Here is a 27,837-nt window from a genome sequence, read left to right on the forward strand (position 1 = left end):
CACAGATCACAATCCAGTGTATGCAGTAAAAAATCATCATTAACTCCCTTTGAGAAGGGTGAGTATAAATTATCTTTTTTAAAAAAATTGGAACCACAAAATGCCAATCTCAGTCTTAAAAAATTATAAATAAAGTCAGCACTGTATTAAAATAGATTTAATCACATTTGTTTGTGGCAAAGAAAATTGCTTCTCATGCATATAACCTTATCCCTTTGGCTTCATAAACTTTCCCAGTGGCAGTAAATTGCGGTATTGTCAACAAGAGATTATGCTTTTTCAAGCTTGACAATCTCAAATTTTAAAAATAGACTCCTAGAATATTACCACAGCCTTTCTTCAGGGGGAGTCATGTTAGGTGATAGTTTATTTTGTGCCATGGTAACTTCAATTAATATATATGTAATGTTTCCTATATGTACCAAGCACCATGCCATTGGATTTTGTGTACATTATCTGGCTTATGCCTTAAAACAACCTTATTAGATTCTGTTGTTTTTATCCCCATTCTATAGATGAGGAGACTGAAAAAAGAAACCTTAAGTGGCTTGCATGTGGTCTAATGGCTAGTAAGAGCAAACGCTGGATCTCAACTCAGGTCCTTTGGCTTTGGGACCAGATTCTGTTTTTCCTCCATTTGTGTAGATAATTTGTATAGCTTGTTTACAGTGGCACTGATACAGCTGCAGAAGTCTTCTTTTACAATTTTATCTAACAATACGTTGTGATATTTGGAGTATCTTAACAGAGCTCGTACGAAATTTATGGAATGAAGAAAGGAGCAGGAAGAACATTTAAAATTTGTAAAAGCCACTGTCTTTGAAATAATTACTCCATTTTCTTTGTGTATTGCACTTATGAGCCCCAGTCATGGTGCTCTACAAACAAACGTAAGAATTATAAGATTTGTTAAGATGCTCTTTTTTTGCTTAGACTGGCAAAGGGGAGAATAGTATTTTCAAATGACCAAAGGAATCATTAAGACAATAGTCTTCATAAATCATTCTCAGTATAAAACAAAATTTTATTTATTCTGAAATTGTCTGAGTAATTGTTTCATACCCCTGATTTCATTTGCTCATTTAAAGCCTAAAGAGGAATTTCAGATATCAGTGAAAAGGCTGACTGCACTTTTGGAAGAGCTTGCCAAAGTAAAGGAGGAAAGGATTGCATTGCTGTTCTGACACTTTAGTCAATAATTGGGCATCCGGCCTTCTTTGTCCTGAGCAATGTTGCTTATATGTGCCAGTTTCTCTCTTCAGCTCTCACAGCAGGCTTCTCATAATTTTGAAGCTATTGGGACAGAACAAAAGAAACTGCCATTTCTGGGACTGTTTGGGTGATAGTGTAGTTTGCTTGGCTGGCCTAGAGGAAAATATGGCAATTGGTGACCTATGTGAAGAGCCACGTCAAACATTTGCTTCATGCTAGTATCAGTCTTCAGATTGTTATTTCAAGCTGATAAGCATTTTTAATGACCTCAAGTACAGCTTTGAGCAAGGCACTCCAGCAGTGCCTTCAGGAGAGCATTCCTAACTACGTAGAAAATGTAGAAGCCCATTAGGACTGCAAATTCTGCCCAGCCATCCTACATCCGCTGCGACCACTTATGTAACAGATAACCTGTGGAGATGCTGAACTTGGAACCATTACAAGGCTAATATTTTCACAAGGAAGACTGTTATTGAACAGTTTTCTGATGGATTCAGCACATGCAGGTTTTTCTACAGCAAGCAGGCACTTGAGTGTGTTCTGGTTTTGTTTCTTCAGTAAATACCTTTGGAAAGGATAGTACAGAAGAAAATTCCTCTCTTGGTTTATTTTAGTTGCCCTCTGCCCCTCCTATAGATTCTTAAAGAATGAGCTCCATTTGACTCGCAATTTGTGTCCTTTTTCTGGTTAAAATTACCTTTAAGGGCTCCAGAACCACAGGGTAGCCAGCAGTTTTTAGTGGTCTCCTGGAGTGATAGATCTTTGGGTGATAGGAATTGATTTTCCTCCTCTTGACACACCAGGTCTCGGAGGGTGCAGTTATTTCATTCCCTGATTGTACCTAGCAGAACCAGCCACAGGGAGCATGAAGGTGAAAGCGTGAGGGACGCTCAGGGAACGAGCAGGGGTGTCCTCGGATGGGCCTGCTTTGCTGTCCCTTGAGAGAGATGCTTGCTGGCGAAACAATTGAGACAGAATTGTCTCAAGTCAAAGTCACCGCCTGTGTAACTTGGGCAGTTTTATTCGAACATGATGGTTCAGATGGTCTCGTCCAGGATCCCAGCAAAGCTCTTGCCCTCAGGTTCTTGGGGGCTCCGGCCTGTTTTGCATTGGTCACTGGTTCAGTGGGCTCTCTGATACTTTCAACATCAAACTTATCATTTTGTTTCTGAATCTTTCATGTGACTTTTGATCAAGGAGTTTTGCTACAGAAACAACAGGAATCATAGCATTATGCATTTACCAAGAAAGAGCACATTTGCCTACACTATGTTCATTCTCCATTTTAAATGTTTGCCCTGATACGGATCAAAAAAAAAAAAAGACACTTTTTCAAGAAAGAAAAAGCTCAGCAGTTCCTACGAATGGTCATGAACAGTGATAGGCATGCTGGTGAGGGGGTTCCTTCCACAAGCTGTGTTATTGTTTTTCCACGGTTTACTTTAAAAAGGGGAAATATTCTGTTGACTTTATTGTTTCATTGTCATGGTGTAGAAATAAGTAAACAACACTGAAAAGGTTACGATAGCAGATGAAAGCAAACTGAAAAATCTTTGAATGGCACAAGCATTCATCTGCTCTCCAAGGACCTTTGAAAAAGCTTAACCAACACAGAGCTCCACAACCCACAGAATGACAGTTAATGTGATTTCTGTGACCCAAGGGTTGGAAAGGGAGTGTTTCCTTTATGGAGTCAGGGGTCATGGGGCAACGAGCCATGGTGGATATTCATAGTCAGAAGACAGAGAACATTAGCTCCTGAGTCTGAGTTTAAATCCTTGTCCTACCCTTACTAGCTCAGTAGCCTTGCATACGTTTACTTTTTTAAAAAAAGGAAAAGATCTCCCTGGACCTCAGTTTCCTCATCTTTAAAATGGAGATAATAGAACCTTCTTTACAGGGTTGCTCTGAGGTCCAAATGAGAAAAGCCACATGAAGCACTGCCCGCTGCCAGCACATATTAGACACTAGGTAAATGTTGGCTCTTATGGTTATTGGATACCTTCCACTTTATTATTTTTGTTTCTATAAATATTATTTAATATATTTATTTCACTATGAGTGAAGTGTCAGAGAAATTTGGCAATGAATTATTTAGGCCTTAACCTGTTTAATCAATTCTTAGATGTATTTTTTTTTTACATTTTACTATCTCTAGATTCTACATTTATCTTACAGTAAATGACAATATGAGATTATTGCTGGCCATCTTTTTACATTTGAACATGTCAAAAACTGGAGTGAATCTTATAATTGATGGCACGTTAGATTTGATAACCTATGATCACAGACAAAGCTGCTTCCTTTAGAACTTATGGTTGTAACAAAAGTGTAGACATTTTATTGATATCAGTAATAAACCTGTGGCATACTTTTCAATTACATTTTTAATTAGACTGTCCAGCAAATCTCATAAATTACATGCATTAATTGCCACTTTAAATAAATTGCATTGCCTTTAAGAACATGCAAAATACAACATTAAAACAGGTTACCAAAAGAGCAGAAAATCTCGAGAAGAGGAAACTAGTACATGAAGTAAGTTTCAAGTCGTTAGATGTAAGTTGAATGAGTAGGTGGGTGTGTGGGTGATTGGCTGGAATGTCAGTTGGAGAGGCATTCTGTAAAACAGAAATAATACAGAAGAGCCACCCCATCCATGGGACTGCATTGGATGGTCTCTGAAAGCAATACCTATGGGAAAATGAAGATCTGAAGTTACATTCTTCCTTTAACATCTTCTTCCTGACACACACACACACACACACACACACACACACACACACACACTGGTGGGGGGCAGAGGAGAGAACCCGCGGAATGTCTAAAAGATAAAAGAAGAGGTGGTCATCATTGCATATATATCTATAACACGTATGCATTTACAAGGGCCTTCTTAATTGGAGAAAATAGCTATATTTGTTCTGTTCTCCTTACTAGATATTTGTCAAATAAGTCACTGTTTAAATTGTAGGACTGTGGATCTCTGCTGGAAAGTTCTCCAGAATCAGAGCAGAAAGCATTTCTTAGAGACTGGATGCTAAACATGCTTTTACCCAAACCAAGGGATTCTAGCCATCTCCATGTCCCTCTCAGAAATCCTAAATCCTAAGTGGACAGCCAGCCCATCCCTTTGAGCAGGGCTTCTCTGCACCGTAGCGTAGGGGAGATTGTCATTTCCATCGATTTCTCAGTGAACAGGCCAATTGCATAGCTTCTTATTAAAGTAAATTGTCCACTGCAGAACACAAAACTGAATTGGAGGGGCTGGGCAAAGACGTGCCTTGTTCTGAACAATAGGATAAGCATTCTTCCTTTATGTAAGTCTTGCATGTTGAATTGGGTGAGAGCCTTAATTATAGGAAAGAATTATCCATGCCATCGTAAGAAAAGCAGGCAGGTTATCGTAACAGTATGGACTGCACCTGACTGGGAGAGTCAGGAGCCAAGGCAACTCCTGCCTCACACAGACCTTGTCCTGTTCTCCCAGGTCATCAAGCCCCTGCAAAGTCCAGGTCTCTAGATTCTTCCCAGATTTCTACAGAGGGAAAATTCCTAGTCTTATGAATAGTATTCTATTTCCTATAACTCCATTACTAAAAGTTATTCAGTTATATTCAGTTATTCAAAACACTGAATTATAATAAAGGGCATTTTCTGTGCATGTGGAATAGACATATCCACTATAATATTTAATCGAGTCTGAAAAACGTGAAAGTATGCCTGACAAGAAGGTACATATAAAACGTTTCTGAGTATCTTGAACTCCTCTGAACTTTACTAGCTAAAGAGAGAAGCTGCTAGAGTGTCAGAGAATATCCAGTTGTCTTCTTCAGCTTTCTGATTTGTAAAATAATTGAATTGGATAATTCCCTAAAATCTCTCCCACTCCGCATTTTTAACATTTAATATCATGGAGCAAGCCAGGTCACCACAAGCTTGACAATGACCATTGAAGATGGCAGGACTGTCCTTTTCACCAGTAGGGGCACAGCGACCTGCCCTCTTGATGTTTCTGTGTCTTAGGCATTGACTTCTAACCAGTTGGTCATGTCATTGATCTTGAGATACACCCACTCATCCAGATCTTTTCAGGAGTTAAGATCACATGGTTCGATCATCTGTCTCCAGATAAAAATATTTCGGTTTTTTCCCTACCTAATTAGGAAAAATAAAGGAAGTTGTTGTACCTTATGCATTCGAAACATCACTTGCTCTGGTCCAAATGTCAGTCCCAGCTTCCTCCAAGTTTGCCTGTGAAGGAGAGGATTAAACATATCAGCCTATCTTATCCCACTCCTACCTCCCAACCCTGGCCTCCAGGCTTTGCTCCACCTCATTCTCTAGGGACGTGGAGGGTTTCACTTCCTACAAGGTCTGTCTGCTTTTGCAACTAACACTCACCCTGCTTTCCCGGGGTGCATTCTTGGTCGGTTGTAGGTATTGATTACATTTTCTCTTCTTCCTCTTTAGAGGGCTTACGCCCTGCTTGCTCGTGTGAAAAAGGTGTGGTGCAAATATTCAGTCTCTCCCTGATGTCACAGATGCCTTTATAAACAGTGCCCTGTTCCCCACATGAGGGGAGAAACATGAAAAGAGTTGGCTGTTTTTATCCAGCATTCCTTTAGCAGATTAGTTGGCATGTTCAGAAGGTGAAGGCAAATTTAATCCAGAAAAATATAAAAGTTCATGACCAGTCCAAGCAAATAACTGGAAAAGAAAATCCTTTAAAAGGCTAAGGAGAGGTTCAAGCCTATTTCAAACGCATGATCATCTTTTTAAATGTCAAATTCCACCCACTAAACTTCACGCTGTTGTTTTTACCACTCTCATATTTTTTTAACATTATATTTAATTTTTCTATTTTAAAACAGTGAATTCCCATCCCCCTGCTTTCTCCTGAGGCCAAACATAACATGTAAATACCACGAAAGACTCAGTGGGTAAAATGCAAACAGATTACGACAACACACACTGACTGTTCTGTGTCTTTGCTTTTGAAAGATTGTGTTCAAAGCTTTGGGTCCCCTTCCTTTAACATAGAAGAAGAGAAAGATTTATCTGTTTAAAAAACAACAACAACAACAACAACAACATTTGGTCAGAAAAATCAAGAGGGTCCCAGTTTTATTTCAGTGTGGTTATCTTATACTTAGCAACTTAAGATGTTGCCTCTTTTTTGTAAGCCTATTGATTGTACAGTATGGGATTAGGAAGGCATGGTTGAAGTATGATAAACTTAAAGTAGAAGCTAGGTATCTCAATAGTCCAAGGTTTTATAATAATATTCTTGAAGCCTCCAGATAATATAACAAAGTAAGAAAAACATTGCCTTGGACTCAAAAGACTTGGACTGGTTCCAACGTTGACTGTCTCACTGTGTGACTCTGAGGAGGTACTCAAACTTTCTGTGAATCATTTTTCCCACCTGTAGAATAAGTAAGCAAAACAAGAGCATTTCTGAGATAACTTTCTGCTCTTCGAATTCTCAGAGCATTCTTCTTTCGTTAACTTTAGTCAGAGATGCGTGAATTTTCAGTTCATACTGAATGGAAATGTTCTCCTCATAAGGTAAGCTTGGCTGTATCTAAGCTTCACATGTTGGAGTTTTGTTTTCCTCTGTCCTTATATTAGACTTCACTACATGACAGTCTGTTAATTCCAGCCTGTCCTTGTGTTTACTAGGAAAAGATTCTGCTGTGGCTTCTTCAGTTCATGCAAGAGCAGGGCATCTCACTGGATGAAGTGGACCAGGAGGGCAACAGCGCCGTTCATGTGGCTTCCCAGCATGGCTACCTCGGGTGCATACAGGTACACAGGCCCTGCTGCTCTGGAGACAGAAATGAGTGCATCAAGTAGTAAAACAAAACATGGGAATTTTGTTCACTGGGAGAATGTCTGGATTAAATCAGCTTTTCCTCTTATAGTGGATAATGAGGAGTCAAATTGATATATTTGTATTTCCAGAAATGCACACAAACACTGGCATAAGTAGCTGTCTGGGTTTCTCCTGGAGTGTCACAGGATGTTGAAGGGGACACTTCTTGCCCTTGCAGCATTACCTTAAAACCCCAATGCTGGGGACAATAGAAATGAAGTACCCCCATGTTCTCAAGACAGCAGGAAACCACTACCAGACTGACATCGCTGAGTCCGTCACATGGAGGGTGCACCGTCCCTGCTGTCATTAGCACACTTCGCCTTCCCAAATGTCTGAAACACAGGGCCGAATTTTTAAGAAAGAATTAGAAGAATTCCTCCGAGCAGCAAGCAGGAGGCTTAGGAGAGAGAGTGGTGTGTGGTTTTCTTCTCCCGTTCTCTGTAGTAGGACTGAGTTTCCCAAAAGCATTCAAGAAGTCCCAGAACTGATTACAGGAGGCCCTCGATATTGGTCCCGTCTGCCCGTGGGCAGGCTCAGCAGGGCCTCAGCTGGCCAGCTGTTCCACCCAAGAGCCTCCGGTGGCCTCATCCTTTTAGCCCAACATACCTTGCGAATATTACCATGTCCTTTGTGTGCAGTGATGTAGAGAGGTTGGGGAGCAGAGCCACAGGAGGTGGGGAGGCCCTTCCCCCTGCCCCAGGCCACCTGGAGGTACATCCAGGAGGGCTGCTTAGAGAGCACAGGGTTCCTACAGAAAGAAGGGTTGGCCTCTCGTCCCACGGCTGAATGCAGAGCTGCACAAAGCTGAGCCACACCCGGTGCCGCCATCCTAACAGCACATAGTGGGAGGCCCTGCGAGAGTCCTCAGAAGCTTGGGGCACGCATGAATGTGAAAAATGGGTACTGATTATATATAATAGTTTACATCTGCTAATCCCAAACTCCCAGTCCTTCCCTCTCCCACCCCCCCTGTATGGCACAGGGAACTATATTCAATATCCTGTGATAAACCATAATGGAAAAGAATATTAAATTAAAAATGTCTCTATGTGTATAACTGAGTCACTCTGCTGTACAGCAGAGATTGGCACAGCATTGCCAATCAATTGTAAATCAGCTATACTTCAATTAAAACATTTTTTTTTAAAAACTGGATAAGCTTTTTTACCTAGAAAATGTAAGGCCCTGACTGACAAAACAAAGAGAGAAGAGAGCTGAAGAGAAGGAGGGAGAGTGACAGCGTGAGGAGAGGAAAAGCTTTGAATTGGAAACAAAGTTTAGAATTGACCTGGAATTTAATTTATGAACATAAATCATAATTACCAGAGTCCAACCAATCACCCCATTCTCATCATTGAAAATGACCCAGCATCTATGGCTTTGTTCCCACATCTACCTGAGACGTAGGAAAAGACGATTGACAATGTATGGCTGAAGGCCATGATTAAAGAAAATACTTTTACCTCACCAGATTTATACAGTTCAAAATATGTGTATGTAAGAACTCTAAGAAAACAACACTCTTTTTCAGCCTTATTAGGTATTGTATCTTTTATTCCAAACTCAACAGGTACTTACTGAGGTCCTACTGTGAGCAAGGTAGACTGTATCTCAGAGAGAAAACTGGGAAGTGAGAACTTGCTCGGGAAGGTAGAGAGGACTCAGGGAATTCAAACGATATGGAAAAGCAGTAAATGTAAGAGGCAAAAGAGTCATAAAACCGGAAAGCAGAGGTCACAGCAAAAAGCTCTCTGCAGCGTCTCCTCACATGCAACCACTCTGTGGAAAGCCACGCTGATAGGAAATATTTCAAGTGTCTGGGAAGTTTCCCCACTATTGTTGGCAAAGCGTGCATCTTCTAATTTAAGACACCAACTTGTAAAAGGAGTGATGAGAAAAGAGAGAAATTTAAATTATTACCAGGATCTGCAGAAAGATGAAAGGAGTAGCATTAGTTTTTGTGGAGGAAAAATAATTGAATGAAGACTGAAAACTTCATTTTTCCATTTGACAAAACACTATCATATTTAATAGTATTGAAGTAGACTGTTTTTATCAGCCAATAAATGACTGCAACCCAAAGAAAACCAGCTGATATCACTAGTTCTGTTTGAGATCTTAGTTATTTTCCTTCTTAATATGTGAGGAGAGGCGGTCTGTCTTTTCAGAGTGTTCTTCTCTCCACTTAACACAAATGATATTTTTAGCGCTAGACACCATGGATGTGGAAACTTGAATAATCTTGGAAGCGGGTCTATCCACTGGGTGTGAGAATAAAAAAAAATAGGTACAAAGAGATTGAAAGTAGAAAAGGGGGTGAGCGAGGACCTTTATGAAGTGAAGAGGGGACTGAGTATGGAAAACATTGGAAAGATAACTGCAGAGGCCAGAGTCAAGGGGAGTGATAACAGTGTGTTTATGCTGAGTCTCTGAGAGCTCAGGGTGAGGTGATCTCTGGGACACCCTGTGACATGGGTGGCAGTGGCCTTATGGCACCTTTCTTGGTGAGTGATCCTAAACTGAGAGGAAAGTGAAGCTCCTTAATGACTTCTGAGTCTGAATAGTCTAGGAATTTAAAAATTACAAGTATTTCTTGTGGAAAAAACATTTTCTATTACTAAAATAAATCCAGAGATCTACAGACTGATCTTGATAGTGTCAAAAAAATACGGCAGACTATGACAGTTGATTAATATTGATGTAACAGCTTTCTGTGGGGTCTGTTGTCATCACAGCATAAAAACAAGAGAGTTTTGATTTTTTTTTAATTAACAATGTCAGAGAATTCCCTGGCGGTCCAATGGTTAGGACTCCGGGCTTTCATTGCCAAGGGCAAGGATTCAGTCCCTGGTCAGGGAACTAAGATCCCACAAGCCGAGGTGCAGCCGGAAAAAATAATAATAATAATTAACGATGTCAACCATGCTCCATCAAATCTCTCTCCCCTCTACTAATGGTACCCTGGCCAGATTCCTTAACTTTTTGCTTTTGTTTGACTATTAACAGTTACTTCAAACCAGTTTTAAAATCTCAGTCTTATTTCTGGTTCAAAGCATTCTCCTCCCCAACCCAGATCAGACTCAGGGTGAAAGGGACTTGGTATGGAACTGAGGCATGACTGGCTTTTTACACACCACCTTAGCTCCTATTCCCCTCTCTCTTCTGGGCTCCAGTGTTGGGGACAAAGAGAAGGTATGGAGAGAAAAAGTCAACTGTCTCTTTGCTTTACTGGCAGAGGTCATGGCATCTCCCTGAAAGTTGTCTTGCTTCTTTAGCTCACTATGGTTTGCCACTGATGCCCTCTGGGGAAGCCTTCAGAGGCTGAATCTCTGGTGGGCACGGTGGGTGGGGACTTCAGAGGGTCCTCTAGAGCCTTCCCACATACCTGGGACAGGAGATCTGGCCCCGACCTCACACCCTCCTCCGCCATACAGTCCCCTCCACCTGTGTTGCACCCCACTGCCTCCTGTTGCTAAAGAGCCCTCTCCTTTTTTTCTTTTTAATTTTAAAATTTATTTTATTTATTTATTCTTTTGGTTGCATTGGGTCTTTGTTGCTGTGCGCGGGCTTTCTCTAGTTGCATCGAGCGGGGGCTACTCTTCCTTGCGGTGCTCAGGCTTCTCATTGTGGTGGCTTCTCTTGTTGCAGAGCACGGGCTCTAGGTGTGCGGGCTTCAGTAGTTGTGGCTTGCGAGTTCTAGAGCGCAGGCTCGGTAGTTGTGGTGCATGGGGCTTAGTTGCTCTGCAGCATGTGGGATCTTCCCGGACCAGGGAATCGAACCCATGTCCCCTGCATTGGCAGGCGGATTCTAAACCACTGCGCCACCAGGGAAGTCACCCAAGAACCCTCTCCTTTTAAATTGGGTGATAACAAGCTCACAGCAAGCTCCCTTCTACAACATCTGCTCAATATATGGGACACACCCTTGCCATGGCACGTGGTGGGAATGTGGGCCCTGCCATGACAATTCTCTCCTGTTCTTTTTATTCCTGATTGAGTAGGTTCAGCAACAGATCATGTGCGCTGCCCAAGTAAATAGGAAAAAGTAAACAAAATTCCTTCTTTTTCTTATGGGCATCCCCAACTTCAAGGGCCCACCCACTGAAAGGGACAAAGCCTCTCACCACAGACACTGCCCTGCACACCTCATAAAGGAAAGGACTCTAAGGAGGAAGGAACCTCCACCCCTTCCCATCTCCTTCTGAGGCTGGTGTGAGATTGATAGTAGTGGGATTCGTTGGCTGCATCATTGTAGGCTCCGAAAAGAGGCATCTGATACTGACCACTGAAAGCTCACCAGAGGCTGTCCTTTGTGTGTGATGGTACTCCTCACCCCCACCGTGTCCCACTGTGGGCTCTGGTGACTGGTTTTGGAACAACAGGAAAAGTTCCATTCAACCTTCTGTAACAGTCATTAAAAAATACGGATGTTTACAGATGGACCTAGAGAATATCATACTAAGTTAAGTCAGACAGAGAAAGACAAATACTATATGGTATCACTCGTATGTGGAATCTGAAAAATAATACAAATGAATCTATATACGAAACAGAAACAGACTCACAGACATAGGAAACAAATTTATGGTTACCAAAGGGGAGAGGGAGGCGGGGGGAGGGATAAATTAGGAGCATGGGATTAACAGATGCTAACTACTACGCATCAAATAGATAAACAACAGAGACCTGCTGTATAGCATGGGGAACTATATTCAGTATCTTGTAATAACCTACGATGAAAAAGAATCTGAAAAAAATGTATATAAATACAACTGAATCACTTTGCCGCACACCTGAAACTAACAATATTGTAAATCAGCTATACTTCAATTCAAAAAAATTAAAAATAATAAATAAATAATGTTTACAGGGAGGTTCTGATACAATCACATGTCTCTGCATTCTCTGACAGACCCTGGTTGAATATGGAGCAAATGTCACCATGCAGAACCATGCGGGGGAAAAGCCCTCCCAGAGCGCTGAGCGCCACGGACACACCCTGTGCTCCCGGTACCTGGTGGTGGTGGAGACCTGCATGTCGCTGGCCTCCCAGGTGGTGAAGCTAACCAAGCAGCTGAAGGAGTGAGTGACCTGTTCGTTCCATGAGAACCAAGTCTGGCTGATCATCGTTGTGCTTAGGTTTCAGCCAGGTCTTTGGAAGGCTCCCTCATGCTGGTCTTATAGGAATTCCCTAGTATCCTCCTCATCTTCTTTTCTTCCTCCGTCCCAAGTCCTCATGGCCAGCATTCATGCCATTTCTGCAGAGGCAAAATGATATTTAAACAAAAAAAAATGCAGAGCTAGCTTCCTAAGCAGAGAACTTAAGCCACAGTGGACAAGGGGAGGGAGCCTCTCTCTGTGTTCACATCTCAGGGTCAGATGACGTAGCAGGCGCAGAAAGCACACGTGGGCATCATTCCAAACTTCTGTCCTTAACAGTCTAGCAAATCATCAAAAGCAAGAGAGAGAGAGAAGGGCTAGAGATGGGCCAGTTTCTCAGTTTTCTCAAAAAGAAAAATGTATATTTGGGAAATTACAGACAGGTCACCTGGTAAATATCACTGGCAAATTTATTATAAAAATTAAGCAGACGATTGATGAATCCTCAGAATTTAAAATCCTCAGAATGTAAACTTAGCGTGATGTTACTTAAAACACTCTTTGTCTAGCTAAAATCAGTTCTTTTTTGATGAGATGATTCAGCTGGTACACACTGCGTACCTAGATGCCAGGGAAGCATTTCTGGGAGGCTGCCATGATATGCTTGAAGAAAGGAGGACCAGATGAGAGGCCGTCCGAGGGGTCTCCAGCAGGTTGAAGGATTAAGGAGCTGATGCTCGTCTGAGGGGACCGAGGTCAGCCCTTGGAAAACACATCAGCCAAATGACAGCTGCCATACTAGGAAGGGAATCACTGAACATCAAAAATAGTACTCAAAGTAATGCTGACAGATTAGGAGGACAAACCTTAAAAATTAAATTTTAAGGAAAAAAAATGAAGTTTTACTTTAAAATTATAAAAAATATTTTTTTTCATTCTTTCCTTGTGAAAAAAGACCTGTGGTTGGTAGGAGGCCTTAACTGATTAGAAGTGTAGTTCATGCAACAGTAAGACAAGTCCTTAGATCCCCTGGCTCCTCGTTAAGCTCGGGGAATTGTTTTCTCTCACTGCTTCTAGTCTCTTGCCTTAGAGGTAAGAGTCTCTGTACTCCTCTGCTCCTCCCCCTGCCAGTACCTAGAATACTCTCTTTAATGAATTTAGGCTTTTACTAGGAAAAAAAATAAAATAAAATTTAAACTTAAAAATTAGAACGGTTCCTTTCCCTCCAAGAATCCTCTGCCCAGTTACACAAGACTCCCCCGGGGCAGGTGAGCTAAGCGAGCTTGAAGCTCTGGGGAAAATGCACACAGATTCATAACTCAGTAAGTTATCTTGCCACAGCGAACATACTTGTACACATGTCTTTATGTACATGTATTGGTGTTTCTGAAAAGAAGTTCCTAGAAAGGGAATTGCCAGAACAAAGTGCATACGTATTTAAAATGTGGATAGATGTTGCCTACTGTCCTTCCAGAACTGTTGTACCAGTGGACACTCCCCCTAGTAGTATATGGACATATCCATCAAGAGGAACTTCAAAATGGTCCAATGGAATGTTTTTTCTTAAGGTTCGTACTCAGAGAAAAGATCACAAAACCTTCCCCTGTCTCTTACCACGGAGTCAGAGAAGCTTTCGTGAGTTATAGTATCTGTTTTATTGGTAGAACTCTTCAAGATCAGGGTCTTGGCTGCTCTCTCTGTTGATGATCCTGGGATAAAACACACATGTATGCTAATAGACAGCAGTTCTTCCACTGTCTCCAAACTGAATGCTGTAGACAGTTGTAGTTAGGCCAATGACAAGATGAAATATGAGAGGTTACATTGTAGACCCTAGTCTTGTACTTACTCTGTGTCTCAGTGAGGTTGGCAAAACTAGAAATGAACAGAGAAATTCACTTAGTCTAGCCTCAGTACAATGTACCCTTCAGGCTCTAGGGCATCAATAACATCGAAAGGTGCAGGAAGAAGGATGGAAAACACTAGTTTTTCAGCCCAAAATTGTGAGTGGGAGACAGTCTTGAGTGCCTTTTCCTACTAGAATATTCACCAACCCTTTAGAGTTAATAAACATAGCTATTATTTAGAAATGGCAAGCTTCAGCTCTCTTAGAGATCCTGATCTACAGGCGTAGGTATTATGGGTTGAATTGTGGCCGCATAAAATGATGTGTTGGGGTCCTAACCCCTAGTACCTCGGAATGTGAGCTTATTTGGAGATACGGTCTTTACAAAAGTAATCAAGTTAAAATGAAGTCACACACACACACACACACACACACACAGTGTATTTTACTTTCCTTAAGTAAAAAAAGAAAATTACAAAATACAGTGTGCAGTATAATCTCATTATCTCATTTCTAAGAAATCCCTCTCTCTCCCCACCGCTCTCCCTGCCGCCCCAAGCTGGTATGATACACTCCAAAATGTTACTCACTCTTTCTAAATGGTTTGAATTTTTTAAGTAATTGTATTAATTTAGCCATCAGAAAAAAACTAAATTAAACAAAGCAAGCAAACTCTTTCCATGTTGGGTAAAAACAATTAAATAACTTGGTATTTTTTCAATAAAGAGAAAACAATGTATGGTAACACTCGATTTACTCTGGACATAGAAGCATATTATCAGAATGTGCGTTAAAGTTAAGAAAACAGGTTAAAAGCCATAGGTTACAGAAAGTGAAATCTGTTTAGAAAACACATTAATTATTACAGAACTTGGAAAAAGGAAAACTGATTCTGATTTTAGAGGAGTAAGCAGTATTTACCGAACTCTGCAGTATTAGTGTGGTACCCACCCCCCCAACCCCCCGCCCCACAAACTGTCCCCCAAAGATGTCTATCACATCCTAATCCCTGGAAGGTATGAATATGTTACCTTACATGACAAAAAGGGAATTAAGTTTGCAGATGGAGTTAAGGTCACCCTGAATTATTGGGGTTGATCCAGTCTCATCACAGGAGTAACAGTAAAGAGAAGGCAGAAAAGGAGATAGAGAGACTCAAAGTGTGAGAAGGACTCAATCTGCTCTTGCAGACTTTGATGAGGGAGGAAGGGGCTGTGAGCCAAGAAGTGCAGTAACCTCTAGGAGCTGGCAATGACCCTCAACTGACGGTCAGCAAGAAAACAGAGACCTCAGTCCTACAACTGCAAGGAACCGATTCTGTGCCTGATTTCAATAAGCAGGACATAGACTTTCATCCTAGAGCCTCCAGAAAGGAATGTAGACTGTGGATACCTCGATTTTAATCTAGAGAGACCCATTCTGGTCTTCTGACCTACAGAACCGTAAGATACACATGTGTTGTTTTAAATCACTAAGCATGTAATAATTTGTTAACAGGAGTAGAAAACTAATACACTTAGCATCAAAACTGGTAGCAGCTCTCGTGAGCAGGGATGAGGAACTAAACAAATTAGTTACAAGTGTTCTTAAAAGGACTGCCGAGTCTTAGATCCTGGCTTGAGGAAGCCCAAGTCTTCTCCTTGCCAAATGTCATTGCATATACTCAACAGCTGTTGGCTGCCTAAATTTAATTCTGTGAGAACAGATTTGTATAATAACCTTCCATCAGCCCCAAATACTCTCCTTTTCTTAGAAGTGGTCAGTCTTAGTCCTAACATTTCATCCCTAAGACCTAAGAAGTCTGTGATCTCATTTTATCTCACGCATTCTGTGACTCACATACTGAAAACTTAATTGTCTAAAGGAGGAGCCAGCAATCTTTTCCCTAAAAGGTCAGATAGTAAATATTTTAGGCTTGTGCACCACATGTTCTGTGTCATAATTACTCAACTCTGCTTTTGTAGCGTGAAATCAGCACTCGATAATATGTAAATGAATGTGTATGGCTCTGTTTCAATAAAACTTTATTTACAAAAACAGGTGATGGGCTGGATTTAGCCCACAGTCTATAGTCTATAATTTGCTGACCCTAATCTAAAGAATGAATAAAAAATAAAAATACGTAAGAGCACTCTACTTTTCCCACTTTGAAATTTGGAACTGCGTGTCAAGTTTTTTAGAAAAACATTTAGTGAGGGGTTAAAACAGATGAAGAAAGATTAAAAGGAGATTAAACTCCTTTTATAGGGTTTTTAGGTGTCAGAGTGAATTATGACACAGTCAAGAAAACTATTTGGAGGCAGTTAGATTGACTGATGACAGAAATCCCAAGTATGAATGGAGAAAAAAAGGACTCTATTCTCTAGATTCTAAAAAAGCCCTCAGAAAGGACTAATCAACTTTAAGTATAATATATGAGCATGTGAAATATGAATATATAAAAATATGTGAGCATATGTCTAGTATACTAGTCTGCTAGGGCTGCTGTAACAAAGTACCACAAACTGCCTGGCTTAAACAACAGAAATTTATTTTCTCACAGTTCTGGAGGCTAGAAGTCTGAAATCAAGGTGTTGACAGGGTTGGTTCCTTCTGAGGGCTGTGAGGGAGAATCTATTCTGTGCCTCCCTCCTAGTTTTTGGTGGTTTGCTGCCAATCTTTGGCATTCTTTGGCTTGTAAATGAATCACCCTGATCTTTGCCTTCATGCTCATGTGATGCTCTCCCTGTGTGTGTCTGTCTCTGTGTCCAAATTTTCCCTTTTCACAAGGACATCTCATACTGTATACTTTCTACTTATATACACATATATTAGGGAAACTTTTTCTATGTCATAGATATTCAAATATATTATTCTTAATAGCTGCCTTTATAGAAATAATTCTAAATTATTTACTCAGTCTTATTGATGATCATTTAGGTTATAGTTTTTTTACTAATGTGAATAATAAATATCTTTTTGGGTACTTTTGATTGCATCCTCAGGAAAATTTCTGAATTATAAGGATGAAGGTTATGCACATTTGTAAGATTTTTAGATTTACTGCAACTTATCGCAAATTATCATGAAAAAAATTTATACCTGTTAATTTATGATAGTAGCCATGTGTCAGAGAGCTTATATATTTTGGTTTGTTTTTCCCAGACAGACAATGCAACGTGTCACACTGCAGAACCAGCTCCAACAACTTCTAGAAGCCCAGAAATCAGAGGGCAAATCACTCCTTTCTTCGCCCAGGTAATAAATACCAGGAACGTTGGTGGTTAGAATTCTTAAACTGTCTTTAATGTGTGAGCCTTCTTTTGGACTTTCTTTTAATATCTTTTAAGAAGATAACAGAAAACATTTTATTCTTATAAAGAGGAATAAAAATGAGCTATCACATGGAAAAAGGCACTGGACCTAGGGTCAGAAGACTTGAGTTTATCTCCAGCTGTACCATTTCTTCTTTCCAGGACTATAAACAAGTCACTTACTCTTTCAGAGTCTTTTATTTCTTCATCTATGAAATGGAAATAAGGGTATGTAGGTTCATAAGGTTGTTGAAGATGGGATTAATTGAGAAAATTTGTGCAAAATTAATGTATATACAATAGAACAGTAGATAAATTTTGTAGTCAAAGCATAAGGTATGAGGCATACTATACTGGTTATGGTTGCCACCATGGAATGTTTGTAGATTGCTTGAAACAGATATTCATTATCCTTATTTCAGTCTTAGTGATTTGTAAGTTATTAGTGGCATTTAAGCCACGCAGTGATTTGTGGCTGAGTTATTTTAACCCAGTAGGAAGTCATCTCGTATGTCCTTCATCCTATTTCAGTTCACCGTCCTCCCCAGCTTCCAGAAAGTCCCAATGGAAATCCCCAGATGCAGACGATGAGCCTATAGGCAAAAGCAAACCAGGAATCCAAGAGGGGATTCAAGTTCTTGGAAGCCTGTCCGCATCCAGCCGGGCTAGGGCCAAAGCTAAAGACGAAGATTCGGATAAAATCCTACGCCAGTTATTAGGAAAAGATATTTCAGAGAATGTCTGCACCCAGGAAAAGCTGTCCTTGGAATTCCAGGATGCTCAGGCTGCTTCTAGAAATGCAAAAAAGACCCCACTGGAGAAGAGGGAACTGAAGTTAGCCAGGCTGAAGCAGCTGATGCAGCGGTCACTGAGTGAGTCCGACACAGACTCCAATAACTCTGAGGAGCCCAAGGGCACGCCCGTGAGAAAGGCCGACAGGCCCAGACCACAGCCTGTCGTGGAAAGCGTGGAGAGTATGGATGGCGCAGAGAGCTTACACTTGATGATAAAGAAGCACAGCTTGGCATCGGGACGCAGGTTTCCTTTCAGTATCAAGGCCTCCAAATCTCTGGAGGGCCACAGCCCATCCCCCACCTCAGAGAGCAGCGAGCCAGACTCGGAATCCCAGGGTCCAGGCTCGGGAACCACTCCCCCAAGCCAGCCCTCTGGAGAACCCCCTCAGCCCAGCCCCGACAGCACAGCTGCCCAGAAAGTGGCCACGAGTCCCAAGAGCGCCCTCAAGTCCCCATCTTCCAAGCGCCGGACATCGCAGAACCTGAAACTCAGAGTTACCTTTGAGGAACCTGTGGTGCAGATGGAGCAAAGTAGCCTTGAACTGAACGGCGAGAAGGACCGAGATAAGGGCAGGACCCTCCAGCGGACCTCCGCAAGCGGCGAGCCAGGGGATCAACTGAAAAGGCCTTTTGGAACCTTCCGATCCATCATGGAGACGCTAAGTGGCAACCAGAACAATAATAATAACTATCAGGCATCCAACCAGCTGAAGACCTCCACCCTGCCTTTAACCTCACTTGGGAGGAAGACCACAGACGGTAAGGGAAATCCCGGGAGCTCTGCTAGCAAAGGAAAGAATAAGGCGGTGAGTGCTATTTGGAGAATATCCCTTTTATTCCTTTAAATTAATTGTATTGTTCCTAACACTACAGATTGTTGCCCTTGGCCACCTTGAGGGGATCCCCAGGAGAATTCCAAAGGATTCATGAAAAGCCAAATTCATGCGTTTCTAATGAGATATGTCGTGTTAGAGTACATTCTGAAAATACTCTAAGAGAGAAAGATTAAACAAATCACAGGAGATTGTATTCTGGTCCCTAAATTTCCCTAAGTAGTTTTTGGGGTTTTTTTTCTAAGATCTTTATTGGAGTATAATTGCTTTACAATGGTGTGTTAGTTTCTGCTAAGTAGTTTTGATCCTTGAGAATGAGGAGTCATAGATGGGGAGGCATTTCTACAAGATTAGACTACTAATTGTTGTGAAATCAGGCCCTTCTTTGGCACTGACTCTGCCTCAGGAAGAGTTAGTTCTCCTCATGTGACTGGATAGTTTATTCTCCAGCCCAATTAAACAACACATAAATAGAAACTCTGTTTCTAAACTACTCAACTTTGGAAGGACCTTTAGAATGAATACACCACGGGGACCCCCACGTTGGCGTTTTACGACACAAGCCCCTAAGGAAGCTCTAGTGGTGTGAAGTGCTTGCCAGCGCCCAGGGGACAGCAGAGTATGCCATGAACTACGTTGTGTAATTGCATTTGTTGTAAAACCATGCGCTATAATCTGGATTTGAATCCAGTGAGTAAGAGGTACAACATCTTTTTAGGCAACATTTCCTGCATGCTCTGTGCATGTCATGCCCTTAAAAAACATGGTATAGCAGCCAAAAGGTGAAACTCTCTGAGGAATAGAAGCATCCGGAATATCCATCCTGCTAACCAGAGAGTCACACCTGCATCATTTATTATTCGCTATAAGGTAAAATCCCATTCCACTGAGGTCTAAGAACTGTGCAAATTCTTTTTTGCAATACCAAAATCAAGTTTTAGTTAATATCACTCGAATTAACTGAACACAAATTTTAATTACACATTGATTTCCACCGAGTTGTCTTTGTTATAAAAGACTTTAGCATGTATTTGCTTCAGCTAGAAAAGTCACACTTGTGCCCCAAACACCAGGCCTTTTGGATTAAATATGTCCAAACTTAACATTGCTGGAATAAAACTTTTCCAGGTGACTTAAGGGTTCCTCTCGCTCAAGTCAAAGATCTCAGCAGTTCCCCAGGCTCCTTAAAGTATGTCTGAAGCTTCTACCCTTTAATCTGTCTCCTGCATGCCTCCTGTTTGTTGAGACTTGTGCATGTGCTGAGCTTGTTGCATGTGTTCAGATGATTTTTAATTGCACCTCTCTAGGAGATGTACGACAGCTGCCTCAATCTTTCCTCTAACACGCTGATTGAAGAGCATCTGTGTGACTATGCACGGTACGTGGTGCTAGGGGTGTATTGCTCAGCAGTGCCATGCCTTCGCTGTGAATTGCATGATCTTTTACGTGGCAGTCCTGGAGCACCTTTCCCAGGGGCTGACACCAAGGAAGTAGAAAATTACAACTCTTTCCCCAAGTAGAAGAAGGCAGACTTGTAACTGGGCCTTAGAAAGGGAGCAAGTGCCCTATTGGAGGGGCTTCAGTCCAGCAGCAGAGGGCAGAGGAATCTACTCAGATCACAGACATGCTGTGCTTCCCAACTGACCTTGGCTTTCAGTCTTTGTTTTAATGGAGTCAAGTACCAAGTAAGTATAGAAATGAAATTTCCCGCCATGGGTAGAATGAGTCAACCTCCGATCAGAATCAGAACTTTGAAACAGAGCTGAGGTTTTCCTTCAATTGCTGGTTATAGACTGAAAGCTCCTTTAGTCAGCAGTCCGCTGCCCTCAGGAGAAGTGAGGTCCTGCCACGCTGTAGTTGCTCTATCTCAGCGTTTGGAACCACAATGCTGGTCCATAAGCCGGTCTCTGAGCTCCCACCAACAAAACAATGGCCTTTCTCAGACAGAATGTTTGTGATTCAAAATGTACGGAGGGTGTATATAAAAGGATCATCTCCAAGGTCCCCAGTGGCTCAGTCTCCTCCTTGAGCAAAGTCCTTCTTCAGCATAGCTTTCCTTCTTCCCCCAGGGATACATACAACTCCCTAGCAGAGCAGGGAAGAGGAGAGGGCTAAGAAGAGGGCAGTTGACGGGGAGTTAAGTCAGTCAGTGCCTCTTGACAGGTTTATTTCAGAAGAGTTAAACCCCCAACACCCTTTTAAAAGAGACTAATCATTTAAATTAAAAGAAAGCTGTGGCACACCTTTCAGCACCCTTCCAAAATCCTCCAAAACATCTGTGTGGATGTGTGTGTGTGTGTATGTATATAATAATTACAGGTACACAAATACAAGTGAATGTGTTGTGAGTGTAAATGTTAGTTCAGAATTCTAAGGTGTAAGAAATGTCACTCTCCTTTTTTTCCCCTCTAAATCACGTTTAATCTGCTCCAGGTCTCCGTTCAGGCTAGAGGAAAAGTAAATCTCAGTCAGTCATTTTAGGGGGTTCCCCTGGGGTCTCATTAATTCCATGAGTTGAAGGAAGCACCTTGGAGCTTCGGTATTTACTGGTCACCAGCATTCTGCTTGGGTCAGGCTCAACATGCTGCCTAAGTCTCGGCTGCTTCCTGCCACACTGGGGCAGGGCATCTTGGCCAGTGCTAAAAGCCCAATGCCTGGGGTGGAAAGGAGATAGAAAAAAATACCCCTTGCCTTCCCAGACATTGGTATTGGTCCACTTCTATTTCTTCCAACCTATCTTCCCCACCCCTCTGCGTCCCCATCTTAGGTTCTGTCTTCTGGTGCCTGGAAAATTCTGCTTTTGTCCTTAAGCAGAAGTCACCAAAAATACCCTGAGGTTAAGGAAGCACAAAGGCTTGGCAAACTCCTTGGGAGGGGGAAGGAGAAAAACTCTCATTTCTTCCAGGTTCCTACAACACCTGGAAACAAGACAATTAGTATCCCAGTAGATTCTCCTGCCAGATATATTTCATCCTGTCTTCTTACAAGTAAGGGAACAAAGCTAACAATCTACTGTAATAGCATTACAAAAATCAGAACACAAAAGGAGGTTATGAGGCTACTCAGACATCCTACAACTGGGTTAACACTTTCCTACTCAGTTTAAGGAACAGTCCTTCTGAAGGCTCAGTTTTGAACCTGTCAGGTTCACTGGCTTTATGTATTAACAGAGTTTTCCTTCAGTGATAAACAGAAACCCCAAAATTATGATATTCAATGTAGTTAAATAAACATCCAGACCCCTTCCCCTCCCTACCTTATTAATTAACTTATCCCTTATCGTGGCTGTAGTTTGGCATGTGTTCTATGTAAAGTGAAAACCCACTAGTTTGTTCATGGCATATGGGGAAGGTTTCTCTGATTCATCATCACACAGAGGCAGGGAGAACCAGCTCAGTCCACTCCTTAGATAAAGCAAGGGTAGATGTATCTAGTTGAGATAAAGATTCCTCAGAGAGATGAACTAACATGGGAATGTGGACATGAAAAATACCTAAGTGATTCTGGTGCCTGCTTCATTTTGCCTGTGGGACCCATAGAAAGGGCATCCCACAGAAAGATGCAAGAAAGAAAGGAACCCAAGTGTCCATCTGTCAGTGATGCCTTTAAATCTTGGCCCAAGAATTTGCTTGAAGGCCACCTGGTTCCTCTTGGGAGCAGGGACTGCCCGGGATCATATAACTTCGGAAAGCAATGGCAGTCATTGGGTTGGAGTTGGCTCTAAGCATTATGCTGCTGGTGGCCCTATCAGTATAGCCCTGGGAGAAAGAGTGGGGCAGTGGACCCTTGTTCCAGGTCTATAGTGGAATCACATTTTAGTTCCTAAGATTTTTTTTTTTCCCTAGTAAAGGAAAAATAGGGACAATAAATACAACATTTAAAAGAATGTCAGCTGTGTGAGGGGGTTCTGTTTGCTATTTATTTTTCCAAATTGGTCACAGCTTGATAGCAAAGAATCTAAATTTCTTTTCAATGCCCTTTAAAATTAGATTCAACTCTATTACTCTGAATAGCTTTTCCAGTGTGTTTCAACTGCGGAGGATGACTTTGTTTATAATAAGCAGATTTATCTTTACTTTTTCTTATAAAGGACAAGTTGGTCTTGAATTATTACAACTCCAAGGGAATGTTTGCAGTTACTTATTTTAAAATGCCAGTAAGACATTCATTTCCCAGAGTTTAAGTCTATCCAAGATCTGTTAACACTTGAAGTGAGCATTGATTCTAGTTACTGATAGGCAGAGGGCATTAACCCCTGGCCACCACTGGTCACATCGCCTTTGACCACAGAGGCACTGTAGCCTGAGGGGCTAGCATCAGGAAACCCCTAATCCTAGCGCCAACATGAGAGTAGACTCCTTAAAAAGACATTAAGCAATAAACACCATTAGTGCGGGTTTTACTGCCAAGGAATTAGCCACACTGGGAATTATACATCCGGACCCAAGAGCTAGTAGCCCATATTTTACATAGATGTCAAGATTGTTCAACAGCCACTTCAAAGAGAGTGGTAAGTTTGGCCTGAGTTGATGTGAGGGTATGTCAGTGGTCATCTGCTGTGCCCAATTGGAGGTCAGAGTTCAGGGCATCTCTACCACCAGCGTGCGCGCACGCACGCGCACACACACGCACACACGCACACACACACATTTCTGTCCCTATTGTCAGGATATATTACTAAACAGAAAAATGAGCAAAGACATGGAAGACATTGGGAAGGTAGAGGTGAGGCCCTGGCTGAAACCTGTCCCGAGTCGAGCATACCCTCAGCCCCACTGAACAGCATTTCCAGAATCATGATGGAAAATGCAGTCAGCACAAAAAGGAATCCTTGGTAAACAAAGGCATCTTTGCCATCATTTCTCTGGATATAATCAAATAACCACATTTTAATCTTAAATTTTTGATCTCAAAGTATTTTCATAGGCTTTTTAAGGATCTTGAAGGGATAATTATATAATTACCTAGTCATAGGTATGTTACCAAGGTAGCTGAGAGTATGTTGATTGCATAGTTCTAGAGTGAATCCCCTGGAGCAGACTGAATCTTACCAATGTAACAGTTCAGAAAAGTTTGTTAGAATCCTAGTACTAAAAGGGCACTGAGTAACACTATAGACATTAGAGTTTCTGCCCCAAAACTGTACTTTCAAGTTCTAATCTCTGATCTGAAGTATGTTTTTCTGTGTTTTCGTGTCTAATATACTAGCTCTGGGGTCCAGAGCCAATGAGTCAGGAGGAGTACCATGGTGTACCTGGGGTGACCACCTCTGCTCCAGAAACCCCTAGAGCCTGTCTGGTCTCCTTCCCCTGCCCCCCTTCCCATGTTTCCCCAGTGTTCTCTGTTTCTCCTGCCCAAATCTTGTCCCGCCCACCCCACCTCTGCCTCCCTAGGGTTCACATTCATTTCAGAGAGAAAACCCTTATTTCATATGGAAGCTTTGTCCCTATGACGTGGAGGAAGGAGATCCCAATCTTGAACCATTTCTCCAGATTACATTCATTAAGTGACAGCTTCTCCTTTGAAATGGGTCACAATTTTGCATTGTCCTTGGCTGTTGCATAGGAGGATCTTGTGTGTGGAGAAAAATGCCCATGTTATGGGGGATTGTTAAAATATTCAGATATTTCCAGTGTCTGGGCACAACTTAGCAAATTTTATAAAAGCTGCCAGAGTTTGCAAGATTCATGAGAGCATAATTCACAAATGGATTTTCTATTCATAAATTCCTTATACCCTCTGGGGAAAGGAGAAAGCGTGTTCCATCACAGGAAGACAGTAGAACAAGGTTTAGTATCAAAATATAATGAGTTGAGACATAGAAAAAGCTATTGCAACTAAGACCCCATGTTCTACCTTAAAGCACTGCCCTTGGAAGGCAAGACATAAACGTGTAGAACACCCATGAGCTATAGGTAGGAGGGTACAGGGGGGAGATCTGCCTTGGAAACCAAAATTATCCCACTAGAAATACATTCCTTCCGCATGCTAATCCTGGTTTAAGTGTAGTCGCAAAAGTTATGAACAAAGAACTCCCTTCTTCCACCTCCAGCTTCCTCTCCTCCCCCTCCCCAGTCTGGTTTTGAATTGTGTAATTCCAAAGGGGATGAATATAGAACCCGTGTCATATTTGCACCACATGTCTGCCACCACTAGAGTGTCTGCACATTAAAAGAGCTGGGTCTGTCTATAAACTTTCTTAAGGCTAGACTTTTAAAGAAGCAGCAAGTCATTTGAGGTTTAAAAGTATCGGGTAGAGACTTTACCCAAACGCCTTCCAGTACCTTCACTGAGAATCTCTGCTCCAACCACAGCCAGTTGGGATTTTCCTACCCACGCTGAGAACAGTGCAGCTATATGACTCTCCTGGATGTCAGATCCCTGGATTGCCAGTGCCCTTGTTTCAGTGATGTCCTTAGCAATAAGCCACGCATTTTGCTGTGCCAGAATAAGGCATGTCCCTTCATTCAGCAAGATCATAATCAAGAGAAAATTAAGAGAGGATACAGTTAAAACATGGTCAACTCGATGAAAGGTATAACTTCCTGACACCGGTGACCCTTGGTGGCACCATCATATCCAAGTCTGTACCCCAATGTCTAGCTTGGTGCCTGGCACATGGTAAGGATTTCAGAATATTTGGAGAGAGAGGGAGAGCTAGAGAGAGGAAAAGGAGGAAGAAGAGGGAAAAGAAAACTAAAAAGGACCAAGCCTGTCATCCCACAGAAAGAATGGTATGCTCTGTAGAAATCTAGACCTTTTGATTACAAGTTTACCCTCCTACAGTGAGTTTCATATTGGGTATTTCAAGTATACGTTTTTATTCTTTGAACCAGAATCTCATTTTTTTTAGTAGATGGGATTTATAGATATGCTCTCAATGAAGCTCTGAAGGAGATCACAAAAGTAGCTAAGTAAGTCTACCTGTTTTGGCTATCAGTGGAGAACGTAGTGCCTACCCATGGGCCATTTTAGGCAGAGTCTCTAAAATAACTTGCCATCTGGTCACCCTGGTCTGTAGAAATATGGAATCCATGCCTAGATGAGTCAGCAAGTTAGATTACTTGAAAAACTGTTATTTAAATTTAAACCTTCTTTCCAATTTTGGTCACAGAGAATGTGATTTCATATCCAAAAATGAAATCAAGGAGCAGCAAATTATCTGAATAATTCATGCCAGAATTACCCAAACACTTTTGCCTTTTTTCTTTTTTTTTTTGAATACTGGTAATTCAGGACTAAGTAATTGAAGGGTTCAGGGAGACTTGAATCATCCTGATATTATTCAGACAAATGCCTCAAATTAACATTTTACTTGGTATTGACTCAACTCTAATCATGCTGGGTTTTGTCCTGCAGAAAGTGATTTTAGTGTTTTTGAGCACAGCACCCCTTATATTAAAGCAGAAATACTCTATCCATGTGTAAATGATGATGATATTCTTAGACTACAACCTAAGTTTTTTTAAGTTTTATTTATTTTTAGTTTACTTTTTTGTCAAAGTGCTATAGGTACATGTGATAGTAATGTAGTCTTATAACAAAAACTGGCTGTCCCTGTGCCCAACCTACTCCGTTCTCTATTCCTGCTCCCCTGAGTCAACCACTTGCTTGTCTTTAGGTGTTTTCTCTAGTATTCTGTTATTTCTTTTTCTTTTTTTTTTAATTTATTTTTGGCTGCGATGGGTGTTTGTTGCTGCATGTGGGCTTTCTCTAGTTGCAGCAAGCGGGAGCTACTCTTCATCACGGTGGGCGTGCTTCTCATTGCGGTGGCTTCTCTTGTTGCGGAGCGCAGGCTCTAGGTGCGCGGGCTTCAGTAGTTGTGGCACGAGGGCTCAGTAGTTGTGGCTCACAGGCTGTAGAGCACAGGCTCAGTAGTTGTGGCGCATGGGCTTAGTTGCTCCGCGGCACGTGGGATCCTCCCGTACCAGGGCTCAAACCCATGTCCCCTGCGTTGGCAGGAGGATTCTTAACCACTGTGCCACCAGGGAATTCCCTGTATTTCTAAATAAGATGCTCATACAGACTTTCAAGTTTAGATATTATCTCTACTGTCTATTGGCATCCTACTATAGAAGATAAAAATGATAGCTACCACTTGTAAAACACTTACCATGTACCAAAGAATATTCCAGGTCCTTCATGCATATTGACTGTTTTAATTTTCACAATGAATGACACAATATGGTAGATACTATTATTATCCAAATTTTGCAGATTGGAAACCAAGGCACAGAGAGATTCTATATCTTGCCCAAGGTTACACAGTAACAGTGGTAATAAATTATGTAGCCAGGGTTTCAACTCAGTCAGTCTGGTTCCAAAATCCATGTTCTCAACAATGAACCAAATTTATCCAGCTCTATTTTGGCAACCAACACTGCCCCCCACTCCAACACACACACACACACACACACACACCTGCTTCATCTTCCCACCATCAATATAGTTGTATCACTTTTTGGGGTTATAAATTAGTATTTGGTGTTTATTATTATTATGACTATCTAAATATTCATCACAGTGGATCCATGCAGCATACTATTGTTATATTTCCTTATTCAGGTAACTTTATGTTTTCCTTGGAGATAATAATTTTGATTTTTAAGTTTACAGTTTATTTCCAAACACTCTGCTGGAGACAGAACCCTTCTTTCGGTGCATTCAGACAAATCAGGTACCTCTGGTGTTTCAGTCTGTTCACAGAGACACTGTCTTTCCTCTTACCCAACTCTGGACTGCGGCTATCTGGCAGTGCCACACAGCTGTCATCTGCAGTTTCCCACATACATCATTCTGGGAATTCCTTTTGCTTCTTTCCTGTGTAGAGCCCTACTTCCTGAATCTATCTTTTCCCCTTTTTTTGGTTTATTCTCTT

At 41.6% G+C, this 27,837-nt stretch overlaps 1 protein-coding gene across 6 annotated transcripts in view; it reads left to right on the forward strand.

The window, feature by feature from the left end:
• The window catches only part of SNCAIP (synuclein alpha interacting protein), a 217,159-nt gene that overhangs the window by 185,823 nt on the left and 3,499 nt on the right, over positions 1-27,837 (forward strand). For 4 of the 6 annotated variants that reach the window (XM_059916941.1, XM_059916939.1, XM_059916938.1 and 1 more), the window contains exons 7-11: positions 6,898-7,023; positions 12,006-12,175; positions 17,184-17,276; positions 17,864-18,932; positions 20,267-20,337. In XM_059916941.1, coding sequence (XP_059772924.1) covers positions 6,898-7,023; positions 12,006-12,175; positions 17,184-17,276; positions 17,864-18,932; positions 20,267-20,337 — 1,529 coding nt within the window. The remainder of the gene's footprint in view (positions 1-6,897; positions 7,024-12,005; positions 12,176-17,183; positions 17,277-17,863; positions 18,933-20,266; positions 20,338-27,837) is intronic. The other 2 variants (XM_059916943.1, XM_059916942.1) reach the window with 2 other exon arrangements.

This window comes from Balaenoptera ricei, chromosome 3, assembly GCF_028023285.1.
Source record: "Balaenoptera ricei isolate mBalRic1 chromosome 3, mBalRic1.hap2, whole genome shotgun sequence".
NCBI lineage: Eukaryota > Metazoa > Chordata > Mammalia > Artiodactyla > Balaenopteridae > Balaenoptera > Balaenoptera ricei.